This window comes from Rhinoderma darwinii, chromosome 5 (genome assembly GCF_050947455.1).
Source record: "Rhinoderma darwinii isolate aRhiDar2 chromosome 5, aRhiDar2.hap1, whole genome shotgun sequence".
NCBI classification, from domain to species: Eukaryota; Metazoa; Chordata; class Amphibia; order Anura; family Rhinodermatidae; genus Rhinoderma; species Rhinoderma darwinii.
The window spans coordinates 101506203-101521674 of NC_134691.1; the positions used below are offsets into that span (position 1 = coordinate 101506203).

General features: G+C 40.1%; 1 protein-coding gene across 1 annotated transcript in view; it reads left to right on the forward strand.

Annotated features, from left to right (window-relative positions):
• The window catches only part of LAMA3 (laminin subunit alpha 3), a 246562-nt gene that overhangs the window by 172599 nt on the left and 58491 nt on the right, over positions 1-15472 (forward strand). The window contains exons 40-43 of the mRNA XM_075826335.1: positions 921-1151; positions 11018-11131; positions 14496-14614; positions 15282-15362. Of these exons, the coding sequence (XP_075682450.1) occupies positions 921-1151; positions 11018-11131; positions 14496-14614; positions 15282-15362 (545 nt within the window). The remainder of the gene's footprint in view (positions 1-920; positions 1152-11017; positions 11132-14495; positions 14615-15281; positions 15363-15472) is intronic.

Genomic DNA, 15472 nt, shown 5'->3' on the forward strand with positions numbered 1-15472 from the left:
CCTCGGCAAACAGCAGTCTGCTATATATTTTGTAGAATTAGATGCCGACCATCGAAATGAATGGCTGTCTATGCAATACATAGATGGCTTGAGCCTGCCAGAGCAAAAGCAGCTTTTATTAGAGGCTCTCCATTCTGGCTCACAAAGTGGGCATCCTAGCGGGTAACCCCCTCCCCCTCTGTGATGTTAATATGCCCTACTACAGCATGTGGACAGGGGGTTGTCATTGTGAGACAAATCTTAACACCTTCTGTTTGCTCTTGCAGGAGATTTTTTTTAAATTGTTCTTGGATTGGTCAAAGTGGCAAGTCTAAAGGCCCTTTTACACCGGCCGATATATATGAGACATCGTTGATCGGCGCTCGTTTGCTCTTGTCACACAGAGCTATGGATGGGGACGAGCGATCGTTATTCCGATCGCTCGTCCCCATACGTTATTATCATGTCGACAGTGCGTCTCTCTGTTTACACAGGGAGATGTGCTGCCGACAACGATAATATTTCACTTTTTTAAAACAAAACGACCAGCAGATGATCGAGTGTTTGCTTGTTCATCTGCTGATCGCTACCCTGTTTACACAGGGCAATTATCGTCAACGAGCGTTAATATAACGCTCGTCTGCCCAATAATCGTCCAGTGTAGAACCCCTGAATGTTTTACACATGGGATTAACTCAAGGCTTAAAGGGGGCCTTACTAAGTAACATTTTAGGAGGCAAAGAAAGACATGGAGTAGTTCTAAAGTAATGATTTGACTATAATGTGAGAATGTTGTGGTCTCCAAACACATTGCAGGCACTGATACGAGGGTTTAGTAAACTTTTTAGAAATGGTGCTGTATCAATGAAACATTCTGTTCTCAGAAATCCACTGACAATAAGTATTGATTCATGTGTTTATGTGGTGTTGTTACTATTTAGAGCAACTTCCGGCATGCGAGTAGCAACAGCCTAGTGTCTCGGGAAGAACTGATGATGATCCTGTCCAGACTGGAAAGTTTGCACATCCGAGCCTTGTTCTTTACTGAGACTCAGCGCCTCACCCTTGGAGAGGTTGGACTGGAGGACGTCACCATCTCAGGAAGTGGGCGTGTAGCCCTGAATATAGAGATATGTGCCTGCCCACCCGAATACACAGGTGATTCATGCCAGGTATGTTTTAATAGTCTGGTTTTTTATCTAATGCTATGAACCTGTTGGCACCCAAATAAACTATTCACTTGGCACTGCTAACAGTCTACATGTATACCACAGAAGTATTTGTTTTTCTTTATAATCCTAGTCTGACTTGAAAAATATTTAAAGGTTTTCTGTAATAACAACATTTTATAGTGGTGCTTTCCTTTATGATCATTTTTGCAGAAAATATTAGAGAAACGTTTCCATTACTGTCCTCAATAATTTCAGTAGGATTTCTATACTATCGGTTGACTTTTTGTTCCATTTTGTCGTTTCCTGTTGCTTTTGATGGGCAGGATTGAGTAGTCTGCTACACTGGTCTACCCATACTTTTATACTAAGGGTAGCCTTACTTACTTTTAGAAAACAAAGTGGCATCGGTGGATTGTCAGACCATTTGTCTAACAGCAAAAGTGCTTAAATGTTTCAATTGTTCAATAATGATGAAAAATATGCTTTGTTTATGATCTAAATAGGACACAATAATTGCTCGCTTACTTTTCCATAGTTCTGTGCTCTTATCTAGGTATCAAGTACTAGTGAAGCAACAAAAGCTCCCCAGTTATGCCAGTTACAGTGACCCAATAAAGGGCTGGATTCACACGCGGCAGATTTTGTTTCAGAAATTTCTGTGACTGAAAATCCGTTCCAGTCATCTGAATGTGGTTGTTTCTGCAGCAGGTGTATGGGTTTCCGCAAATTCCATTCAGACAAATAGAACTGATTTTCAGTCACAGAAATTGCTGCAACAAAATTTGCCACGTGTGACTGACTACTCCCTAATAAAATGCAATTATTCCGTCCATGGTCCTACCCATCTGCAAACTCTGCAATCAGATTTCTACTATAAAAATAGATGTGTGTACTGGGAAGGAGATTGGGGTGTCAAGAGCCACAAAGAAAAAGACCAACGTGGTACATGCAAAACACAAGCCACACTGTGGCCACACCGTTATTTAAGATAACAATGTGTACTATTTAGAGCGCATGTATGGGTGGTTTATCAAAAATAGAGGTACACACTAGGCTTCATTCACATCTGCATTGAATGTTCTGTCAGGGTATGTTCACACGGCTTATTTTCGGCCGTTTTTTGGGCCGTAAAAACGGCCGAAAAATCTGAAGCAGAACGCCTCCAAACATCTGCCCATTGATTTCAATGGGAAAAACGGCGTTCTGTTCCGACAGGCTGTTTTTTTGCGTGGCAGTTTTGAAAAACAGCTGCGAAAAAGAAGTGCAGGTCACTTCTTGGGACGTTTTTAGAGCCTTTTTTCACAGACTCTATTGAATACAGCTCCAAAAACAGCCTTAAAAAACGCAACGAATAACGCCGGGAAAATCGTGAGTGGCTCAAAAAATGTCTGAAAATCAGGAGCTGTTTTCCCTAGAGTCTGTGAAAAACGACTCCAAAAACGTCCCAAGAAGTGACATGCACTTTTTTTTCGCGGGCGTCTTTTTACATGCCGTTTTTGGAAAACGAGGCGTAGAAAAACGCTCCGTCGGAAAAAATAAATCAATGGGCAGATGTTTGTAGGCATTCTGCTTCCGATTTTTCAGCCGATTTTCGGGACGTTTACGGCCCGAAAAACGTCTGAAAACACTACGTGTGCACATACCCTTAGGAGTCTTCATCGCAGATTCTGTCAAAAATGCCGAAAAAAATAGCGCAGCATGCATCACTATTTTTTCTTGTAAAATGATGGACACCATGATGGAAATCCAATGGGGTCCATCAGGTGCCGTTAGTGTCCGGCACTGAAGTTATTTTGGATTTTCTGTTCCTATGATGCAACTGAAGAACAGAAATACAAATGCAGATGTGAACTTCAACAAATATAGTCTTTAGTCTTCAGCCTTTAGGCCTCTTTCATACGATTGTATTAGTAAATGTCTGTAATACGGATGTATTATGGATGATATTGCATCAGTACGTCATCAGTACTTCATCACGATTTCATCAGTATTACAGTTTCCGTATTCCTGATGGGCTGTCTTCTAGGGAGATAACTAAATGACATAAGAGAGATCCTTCAAAGAACAGATGAAATACGGATGACATATGGATCACATACGAACCAGATATGAATGCATCTATATTATAATCACTTTTATAGATTCAATGGGCATTTTCCATCCACAATACAGATATAAGTAGTGCATTCTGCGTTCTTAAAATATGTATGTATTTTATACGCCCATATAAATAGCAACATTGATTAACATTTTACTCCGTATTACGGAGAGAAAAAGATAGTTGGTATACTGATGATAAATAGACTGATGTTAAAGCAGCCTTATATATCAATGATTCAACGAAACAGAAAATGTCCCACTAACTTATTTATGTCCGAATAGTTTGTGAAATTTTGTGCCATGTCATGTAAGGGTATTTTCCCCAAATCATAAATTATTACCTATCCACAGGATAGGTGATCATTTTCTAATCGCTGGGGACCCCACCGATTGTGAGAATGGGGGTCCTGAACCCCCAGATCCTCCTCACTGCACGCCCCGGGGTGAGGAGGAGTTTAATGGAGCGGCGGTCCAGCATGCGCCCGACGCTCCGTTCAATGTTTATGGGAATGATGGAAAAAGCCATCAGTTCAGGACCGCTGTTCTCACGATCGGTGGGGTCCCAGCGGTGGGGTCCTCAGCAATCAGACAATTCTCACTTATCCTGTGGATAGGTGACAATTTCTGATGCTGGAAAAAACTCCTTTAATGGAAAATTTTAATGGAAAAATGTCCATAATTCTGTTTATACAGGGATCTAAATGATTTATCTAGTAGTTTAGAATATAGGATCATATTTGGAATGGAATGGAAAAACCTTTAGTACGGATTTCAGTAGAAAGTAACTGAAGCTGGGAGTGGGATATGCGTTTGCCGCTACGAATGCTTTAAGCAGACAAGTTCAAACCTTTGGACCTCCAGCTTGAGAATGTTCACATTATTCATATAGTATATAATATATAGTGCTTCAGTTTTATACTGCTGGGCTCATGTCTGTGATCTGAAGATGGCCATTGCCTCGCTGTATTTTATATGTTCTACACTTGTTTTACGTACTCCAGTTTCAACTTGAAAACTTTAAACTCATAATAAGCATTAAATTGGCTTCAAATGAAGAAGCATGGACCAGTGTGGATCAACATAATTAATAAAAATGTAATTATTTTTTTTAGTAGATATGAGTTGTCAATAGTGTTGGCACATCTGCCATATTTATAAAGCTTCTGGCCACTATTTGTATGTTTTCCTCATGTCTGAAGGTTTTCAGTATGAAGGGGGTGTTCGAAAATGGCAACCACATCAGACCAGTCATACATGGTAAAGGGGTTTTCTAATAGCAGTAGTTGCACTAAATATATACTGTACATCTGAAACATTTGTGCGAATGGAAGACTTGACAGATTGTTACTGTTTATAAATGTACCCCAATGCTGAGCAATATGTCAGTACTATATAATTAAGCCAGAGCGTAATGGGGAAAGCTATTAAGGCTAACGTTTCATACGCCAGTCTTAATAAATTAGGTGCATCTCTGGCCGTCCATGCACCAGAAAATCAAATCTAGGTGGTAGATATTTGCACTATGGTTTACGACAGTTTACTGGCGTAATTTATATTAAATTTGCAGCCTGTGATGGACCCGTCTCCACTGCTAAGCCCTGCCCTCTTTTTAGAAAAGTACCGTAAGCGGCTTAAAAATAGTGGAGCCGCATAATTTTTGCACAGAAAAGCACATTTTTTCTCAAATTGCAACTTTTCATAGCCAGAAAACAGGCGTAGAGAGCGTCATAAATTCTCCCCAGTGAGGTTTGTAAAGTTACAGAGAACTGGGCTTTGAAGGCTGAGAGTTGTAGTTTCATGGTATAACAGTACCAGCGGTCAAAGTTCAATTCTCAGTGGAACTAGACCACCAATCTTTATCCAGAAGGAGGGTAACTCAAGAAAATAGCAGCCTAATCTAAATATAGAAGGGAGTACAGTTTATTATAGTGGATGCTTGCTACAGGACTTACCTCCTAGATGTACGGAGCCATAACACTGGACCCATAATCTCATATTGAAAGTCATTGTATGTCCCATCAGATTCTGTGTTGTGGAGCTATTTCCCCATGTAGAAATTCTTCTTAGGTAGGCTATCTCTGTAATATAGCGCCATACAGAGGCACATTGAGTACCTATTGCCCCGTATTTTGGAGCTCCCATGGGCCAATTGTAATTGTTTCAGTGTCTATGGAATATCTACAGTGGTCCAATGACTTGCTGCGGATACCTAGTAGTCCAAGTTCACACATGTTTGTTGCGGGTTTTCGGTTGGGGAATCTGCACGTACGAGCGGCTACAAAGTAAAGTACAATGCAGGTGAATAAAGTTTTGCAAAACTCCGTTCGCATGCAGCGGATTTAACGCAGATGCCCTACATTACAATGCAAAGGATGAAATCTGTAGACAATATGTTTCAAAATCCGCAACAAAGTTAGTATGTAACACGTGGATTTCGTCACAGATATTGGTGTGGATTTTTAGCCTATTTCTGCAGTGTATTTTATACCCACAATGTGTATTCATTTCTAGTTTTACTGTTAAAGGGGTATTTCCACCTTAGACATTTATGGCATAGCCATGGGATATCCTTTAAATGTCTGATAGATACCGGTGCCAGAACTAAACATCACAGCACTAGATCTTTGAGTTGTTTTCTTGGGGTTGTTAAAAATTCTATTTAATCATATCTGTTTCTAGGAAAGCTGGCGAATCTGAAACATTCTCCGCTCTGGTACTGCAGACAGTTTTGCCATTCTGCCCCCTAGAATGTCAAGTCACTACCCCTGTAAGATAGCTGATGTTTCCACTCCTATCCACGGTAAATGTGCGTTATGGCAGTATTAATATGTACTGTATTAGGTGCATTTAATCTTCTAATGTTCCACGGAATTGAACAGGTTAATGACAAATGCTAATGCGGTGAATGGGGACTATCCAGGTCTGCTGCAAGTAGGGGCTTGCTTTGTAAAATGCTCTAACCGGCTCCTCTATAACTGTGCTATGCTGAAAGTATGTAGCCCAAAGGAAGCTGTGGCTGACTGATCCATAACACATACATCCTATTTGTCTCCAGCATTACTCAGGCGGAGATTCACTGTACTAGTGGTCTGGAAATGTCTGAGACTCACAGGGTGGAGGCCAAGTGTAATCAGACACACCTTAGATACACTACAATATTCTAAACTGTTAGCCCTTGGGGCCACTCATATTTCTTACACAATATGACTCACGCAATGGTTTGAGAGGTGGGGCGTAGCTCAGCACCATGCGTACCTTGTACACTTCCTGGATACCTGAGTCAGAAGGGCTGCCGTATAAGAAGGATTTGACAAGGTGGATGACAGTTTTGGAAAGCAAGAACGGCACCGTGAAGAATGGGCGCTCACTAATATACAGAGGATACCTTACCGTGCAGTGCATTTCATACAGCGGCCAGGGCACAAGGAGCTTTAATATTTCTTACCAGGAAAATGATTCACCTGATAACCTTCTTTTCGGGCTTGGTGCTATGTGGGGCAATTGGCACGCAGCAGAGGGTAGAGTTCCTGCAGATGCCCCTTAGAATTAATCAACAACAGAATATTTTGGATGGACAAGCAAACCAGGTGAGAACGTGGAGAATTCAGAAATAAGAGAAGGGATATATATCATGGAAATGTACTGTATTCTGCATGGAATAACAGAACAACCATTAACTTATACATTGCTGTATAAAACATAGACACATATATCAGTACACCTTATCAATTATTGTCATTGCTCTCAGAAATCTTGGTCGCGAAGAGTGATGTGGATGCCGAATCCTCTATTAATAAATGTTATTTACAGCATTTTCTTATTTAGTCAGGTAGAGAAACAGAATTATGTGATAGCACGCGCTGAGTTAACTCGTTCCTGTTATAATATAAGTCTAAAGTGCAGCACTAAGTCTAAAGCGTCTTCGTTTCTGACTGTCTTTACAACTAGTGTTGTTGTTTTTTTATAAAGATGGGTCCAAATGCTTATATCATTTGTTTCTATAATAATGGAGTGGCTACATCTGCATATTTGTAGTTAGTTTTTATTAGTAATATTTCAGCTGCTCAGTCTGTCAGGACCTGTGGATTCCACTGGCGGCCAAGGATCTGCCAGAGTTCTGCATGTAAGTGCATGTTCTCTGGACGACTCCATTCATTTCATCAGCGTTCTTGTATTATAAGAAAGTAGCTAGGCTCTAACTGTATTATAATGCCGAAATTCACTGCAAGTGAGATCACCCCCACGACTATTGTTGCCTGTTCATGCTTATAAGTAGCTACCATTACTGTACAGAAGAAGCATTTATCAGACAACGTCACAAACCAATGGGTTGTCTACTGTGGTCTATTCATTATAAGGCTTCTAAGTGTAAAGTCGGCTAGAAAGCCTAGGTAGAAAAATGCTTTAAAGGGATATTCCCATCTCACACATTTATGGCATATCCACAGAACTATGGTAAGAGGAATATGAGCAGTTTCTTGTAAAATCATTGGCTAAATATTGGTCATGCACGGCTAAATTTATACCTCATTTTTGTGCATGTTTGCGGTGTCGGGAAATGCCTACGTTGTATACCCCAACTGTAAGCATAGGGTACAATGGACCAAACTTATGCCAAAAGAGGGTCCTTTAGCATACAGTCGGGCAATATGTGTTAATACATGTTTTTTTTCCCATTGTATTGTAAAGCGTAGTCAATTCCATTTGGTAGTGGGAATAATAAGGCACCCTTTTAGCATATATTTTCCCATTAACGTCTATGGGCACGTCATGTTTGCAGGAGATTTTTCCAGCATATACGCCAACAATGCACCACAGACATAGTGGGAATTTAGCCTAACATTTTTACATATGGACCAACATTTTAGAAGTAAAGTTATATTATGGAGCCACATTAATATTATATTAGGGAATTAAATAATTCCCTTTTATAATGTTATTATTGGAAAGACTATTTTTAGAAGTAGATGAAATCCTAGCTCAAATTCCCCACAGTTGTCCTTCAGCTTCCATCTACAGGTGTCATCTTCTGTCTGCATTGTATTGAAACCTAAGGGAAAAAAAAGAGTACACAGCGCCACATGGTGCAAGATAAACCTGATGGATAAGGTGGAACAAATATAAAGGAAGGTGATAGCGCTCACCTTTGCAGGTTGTACAAGTCAGGTACAACACTGATGTAAGCATGTAGGAATTAAAACAAACAGCTGCTGCTCCCCAATCCAGATGCCGGTAACATGGAAGCTCCTTGGCCTGACGAAGACACATGTCCTGTGTTGAAACGCGTTGCCTATATTTAATAAATCAAGGAATTTACCATTGTTAACCGTTTACTTACTAGTAGCGCTCCCCTGTATGTCCATACTTTTTTCTTCCATTTCTACTATTGCATTGTATTGAGACAGGTCCTGAAGGGCAAGTGCACAAAGTTTAAAATATCCCGCAGCCCTGCTGATTATTACGGATCATTATCGCTTGCCAAAAAATAGAGACACTTTTGGTTTATTTTGTATTTATTTTTCAGTCCTTATCAACATCTGATAGCAGATACATGGCTTGAAGCTCCTGGGCCTTGCATTAAGGGTGTCATGCATTGTATATCAGTGCCATCCTATAATGTGACATTGGGACCCCTGAGACACTTTATGCAACCTGTGCACTTTTATATTCATGGCAATGTCTGCAAGACCCGCCAAGTTTGGCAGCATCAGCCGACAGTGTAATGGTTACGGGGGAAATTCAACAGCCCCCAACGGGATATTAACCATCTTTGGCAGTGGCGTATTTCCCGCTCCTTATTAAAATAAACATGCATGTTTATGTCGGATTGGAAGAAATAGCCGTCAGTCAAACAAGCGTTCAAGTGACATCTATCTCATGTCCAGCTTGACAAAGTGTATAAATATAATTGGAGCCAGGAATTGCTTGCCGCTAATGTTTCTCATTAAAAGAGTTTTCTCGAACTTAAGATAGGCATTCAATGTTTGATCGGTGGGGGTCCAACCTGCTAAGTATTCATTGTTTACACAGGCACAGCGCCATACATGCAAGTGGGGCTGTGCCTGGTACTGTAGCTCAGTCCCATTTACTTGATTGGGACTGAGGTTCAGTAGCATGTACTGCCACCCGTAAACATGAGCCTCGATTCCTGTGGGAATAATTAAGGAGGCACATCGCTCCCCTTCATTCTGCTTATTGGCAGGGAGTGGTCCCCCACCGATTAAAGATTGCTGGTCTACCCTAAGGAGAGGCCATCAATGTTTTGATTAAGTCCCAGCAACTGTCTCCAACTTTATCTGTGCTATAATGGGATTAAAATGATCTCATCAAAAACACAAGTGGGAAGAGAGTACTGTACCAGCAGCAGTAACTTTTGTGTGGGTCTAACTTACCAAAATTAGTACCTACAGCAAATTAATGATTTACTAACTTAAAAGGACTATCTTGTTCGGACAAAGCCTTTTCTCATAAGCCCCTTCAATAATTAAATGATGGGGTATCCTATTGCAGGGGTACGGCTGTGCAATTGTTCATTGTCCATACTTAAATTGATTCCAGGTAGCTCTGACTAGGGTCCCCTCACCCCTAGTTTCCCCAGGGAATTCCAGATGGAAGTCTGCATAGAATCATGTTTGATTTGGTGCATATTTTCGGCCAGATTTGTCGCTGTGGAGAAGAAGAGGGGATAAAAAGAAAGACCCCTGGTGCTCCCGAAGTGACGCATTTCTGCTCTCATTGGCTGGTCTCTGTTGAGTCGTTCTCCTAGAATGAATTCTCGTCCCATATGATGCTGCAGCCTGTGATTGACTGCAGTGGTCACATTGGACAAAATGTTATCCCAGGAGGCCAGGGGTGCAGGGAAGCCTCACTACAGGGGCACAATTTGGGATTTGAGCTCTGAAAATGCAGCTATTCCGCCACAAAATGCAACATTTTCCTACTGATCTTCCTAATGATCTCAATGGGAAAAATCTGCAGCAAATGCGCAGGTGATAGGTTATTGATCAGCACCTCCGCAATATTTAAATCTGTTGGGGCTCATGCACATGGCAGATTTTTGTGCACAGATTCTGTACTGCAGTTTAATACTGAGGAGCCATGGGTCATAATACAGCCTTGCGCATAAGCACCTTATATTTCTCACAGATCCCCTGTACCCCCCCATACACATCATTTTTTTTCCTTTTGGATATTCATTTATTATATATTATAAAAACATGGGTCTATGCTTAGCAGAGTAGCTTTATGGCCAATTTGCACTTTTCGTTGTTTTTACAGTGCAGTTTGATGCAGTTTATGATGGGTTTGTTTTCAGCCAACACCAGTAGTAGATCCTAAACCGAGAAGAAATATGACTTTCCATTACACTTTTGCTGTCTTTATATCTAAATTAGCCTCTTAAAAAATGTGATTGCATCAAAATCTGTGCTGTGTGAATCTGGCCATAGAATGCATTTTTTATTTGGCCAAATTTCTGGGGGGTTTGGGGGTGTTCGATAGTGGTGCAATTTCGTCCAAAAAAGGCATAAAGTATCAATCAGTTTCTACAATGTGAAACAACAGAACAAAGCACTGCGGGGGGGGGGGGGGGGGCATTTTGCTTTGGGGACCTTCCTCCATAGAGTATACACATATTAAATATTTGAAATAATAAAATATACTGTATACTGCATAGTATTCTGGATTTGCAGCCATCGACATTCACAACATTATTGTCAATAATAAGAATTCTAAATGATCTTATATGTGATTTTTTTTTTTCACAGGAGTGTGCACCTGGGCATTATCGGGAGAATAAAGGGTTGTACCTAGGTAGATGTGTCCCTTGCAGATGTAACGGGCATTCTTCACGATGCCATGATGGATCTGGAATATGCATTGTAAGTTCTATTTCATATCATTACACACAAGGAATTTTAGTAGGTTACTTTTGCTAGAGGTATTACTAGTGTTATTACAGAGGGATTACTAAGTAATTACTAATTCACCAGAGGTAATATTTATATAATAATGAATAAAGATAATCAGAAGCATGGCATACACTGTAATAGATAATATATTTGGCACAACTTAACAATGTGGTCAGCATTAAATATAATAGGAAAGCTTTTTCATGGACTTTAACCCACAGAATTGTTTAGCTGCCGAGCTGACTGGTTGTTACTATGTCTTGCCATTTGCTTTGAAATGCAGGTAGACAAGCTGCGTTCTCTTTTATAAGTTATATTAAACTCAGAAATTGATAAACACATCTAATATTTATATTACATCATGATATGCACATTTTTAAAATAGTCACTGCAGTCAGGACTTTTATAGAATGCTTTATTTATGGCAGTTACAGCTAAGATTATTTTACCTGTAACTGCAGGTAAATAGCTCCATCATTTTCCAAAATATAAATGGGAGATATTTAGTAATACCAGCGCACATTACGAAATCACTGCTTGCGATTACTATATATTGTGCTTAATACACTTTATACACCATTCAACCATAACATTAAAACCACTGACAGTTAAAGTGAATAACATTGATTATCTTGGTACAATGGCGCCAAGTGGTGGGATATATGAGGCAGCAAGTGAAGAGTCAGTTTTTGAAGTTGATGTGTTAGAAGCAGGAAAAATGGTCAAGAGTAAGGGTCTGAACGGCTTGGACAAGGGACAAATTGATATGGCTAGACGACTGGGTCAGAACATCTCCAAAACAGCAGGTCTCGTGGGGTTGTTCCCGGTATGCAGTGCTTAGTACCTACCAAAGTGGTCCAAGGAATGACATCTGGTGAACCGATGACAAGGTTATGGGCGCCCAAGGCTCAGTGATACGTGTGAGGAGCGAAGGTTAGTCCGCCTGGGCCATACCCACAGAAGAGCTAGTGTAACACAAATTGCTGAAAAAGTAAACACTGGCTATGATAGAAAGGTGTCAGAACACACAGTGCATTACAGGTTGTTGAGTTTGGGGCTGTGTAGCTACAGACCTGTCAAAGTGTCCATGCTGACCTCTGCTCCATGCCAAAAACGCCTATAATGAGCACGTGCGCATCAGAACTAGACCATAGAGCAATGGAAGAAGGTGGCCTCATCTGATAAATCCACTTTTCTCTTACATCATGTGAATGGCTGGGTATTTGTGCTTCGCTCACCTGGGGAGGAGATGGTAACAGGATTCACTATGTGAAGAATACAAGCCGGCGGAGGCAGAGTGATGCTCTCGGCAATGTTCTGCTGGTACACCTTGGGTCCTGGCATTCATGTGAATGGTATTTTGACACGTACCAGCTACCTAAACATTGTTGCAGACCAAGTACACCCCAACGGAATTCCCTAATGACAGTGCCCTCTTTCAGCAGAATAATGTGTCCTGCCACACTGCAAAAATTGTTCAGGAAGGGTTTGAGGAACTTGACAAAGAGTTCAAGGTGTTGACTTGGCCTCCAAATTCCCCAGATGTCAATCTGTTTGAGCATCTAGGATGTGCTGGAAATACAAATCCGATACATGGAGGCCGCACCTCACAACTTACAGGACTTAAAGGATCTGCTTCCAACATCTTGATTCCAGATACCACAGGACACCTTCCGAGGTCTTGTGAAGTCCATGCCTCGACGGGTCAGAGCTGTTTTGGCGGCACTAGGGTAACCTACACAATATTAGGCAGGTGGTATTTAATGTTATGGCTAAACGGTGTACATGTGAAGCAAATACATATAACCCTACTAACCGGTTCGCTTTAAAGATATATTTTTTATTTCATAGTATTTTTCTCATGATTTTATAATTTATGATTTAATAATAAATCCTTTCTGGTGACATGTGGAAACTAAGTATCAATTATTGACAATCACTGTTTTGTAACTGATATGTGCTGAAGCTGTCAGATCTCATGTAATGTGCCTTTAACACATGGCTCCAGTAATTTGCAGAGTTAGCAGTTCAGTTTAAGGAGCGGCCATACGTATATACAGGACAAGCTGTTACAGGATTGTGCTGCGGTAGTATGCGGACACATAATATCCAACTATGAGAACAATCAGTAATTCTGGATGTCCTCATGTCTTAAAAAGGAAAAGTATGACTAACATGATGATATGAGGTCTGGAACATAGCCATTACATTAGTACACAGCCATTAAAGAAGAACATCGCAATTACCAGTATGGAACCTATTAAAATAAAACAAGTGCAATTACATAAAATGTAGCTGTTGGAGCATATTTACCTCCACATAAACCAGATGTTCTCAAATATATAAGAGTAGATGATATTCATAGAGAGTTTATCATGTTACTAAAGGGAAAGTGGTGTATATATCAATGCATGGGGTATATACTGTATGAGGAAACAGTAGAGTGTCTGTTATTGAATAGCTATTAACCTGGTACAGTGTCTGATCTGAACAAATGCACCTGTACCACTGAATGATGCCTGCCTATGTTAGTTATGATAGTCAATTTTTACAGTTTATAGCCAACCAACACAACTTATAGGCGGAGTTCCCCTAAAGTGAACACCATTTATCTAAATAAGTCCAACATCCTGCGCTAATTCATTTCTTAATATATCTTAATAGTTCTTTAGGTTCTGTTTTTTATACTTATACTTATATTCTGAATCTACAGTACATAGATGACATTCCAGACACCTGCAGCCACCACTATGGGGAGCTTAGGTTATACACTGAAGTCAATAATAACACAGTATGCAGCAAACTTCTAAGCTCCCTCTAGTGGTGGCTGCAGGTAACCGCAATGTTCTATTTTAGATCTATGTCTAAATGAGATTTGGAGCTCTATATCAGAAAAACAGAGCTCCAACAACTAGAATATTTTAAGAAATTAATCAGCACAGAATTTTGGACCTAAAAATTACATTATAAGAAAAGGTGGAGATTCACTGTAAGGGCAGGTCATTGTGCAGGTAAAGTGAGGCTTGTGATATATTACCCTGAAGAAGAGGGGATACTTCTAATCAATGCTGTCAAGCAGCATCAATACTTATACCTCACATACCTCTTTTCTATGGACACAGACCTGTGTATATGCAGAAGAGATGGATGTTTTGGACAGCATGGCAAAATAACTCCATCTTGGTGGGTACATTCCCGACAATTCAATGATTCAGCTGATGGCGTTTAGCTGCACTCTTCCCCATACAGGATATACACAGTTGGAAGATTTATCAAAAATTATGTGTCCAACTGTATTACACAAATTAATATTCATTCTTAACTGTATACATAGAATTGCCAGCATAACTCCCAAGGTGACTATTGTGAACTGTGCAAAGAAGGCTACAGTGGGAATGCCACCCAAGGCTCATGCAATGTATGTCCCTGCCCTCTCTCTGTGGCATCAAACAGGTGAGTTGAATTTATATCTTGTACAACGGATTCTGTCATTATAAGATGGAAAATTAGTAGAATAATGGAAGGGAAATGACACAACTAATGTCCATTTTATTGCAAGCTTCCTTTTTTCTAATAGATAATTTAATTTAGTGCGTATATTATATTGGGTTATTCCTATAAAGGACTTCTAGCAGGAATCATGGGGGTCAACTTCCACGTTTCTAGGCTGCATGATAGATACAATAGTGCCCATTCTACAGTGGAGACAACTGTATAAATACGACAATTATGTTGTCTAGCATGGAAATCTATCTGTTCTGGTCAACGATATATCAAGAAGAGTCAGGTTCTGGTAAGCAGGACTGGTTCTGATGGCCGTAATGTATAACACGTCAACTTTCTAGTTAATCATGTGGAGCAAATTTCCGGTCTGTAACAGATGGCATACTGAAGGCCTCTAATTTCAGGTGGCGAGCGGCAAACATTAGTAACTGTACATTTTGAATCTATTTTTGTTAGTACATACAAAAAGAGAGCTGCTTTGTGAGAGATGCTCTATCCAGTATATCTTCGTTTTCCAAACTCTTATATTTAAAAATACAATTATTTTTTTCTTTCTACAGAAAAAGGTTGAAAATGTTGCTTTGTAGGAAACGTAAATTTTCTTTCTTCTTTGTAGTTTTGCAACAGGGTGTTCGGGAAGTGGCAGAAATCTCAAGTGTTTCTGTAAACCAGGATACACGGGATACAACTGTGGAGAGTAAGTATACAGTTTAGTCTAAGGGTATGTGCACACGACAACGCCAAATACGTCTGAAATTACAGAGCTGTTTTTCGGGAGAAAACAGCTCCTGAATTTCAGAAGTTTTT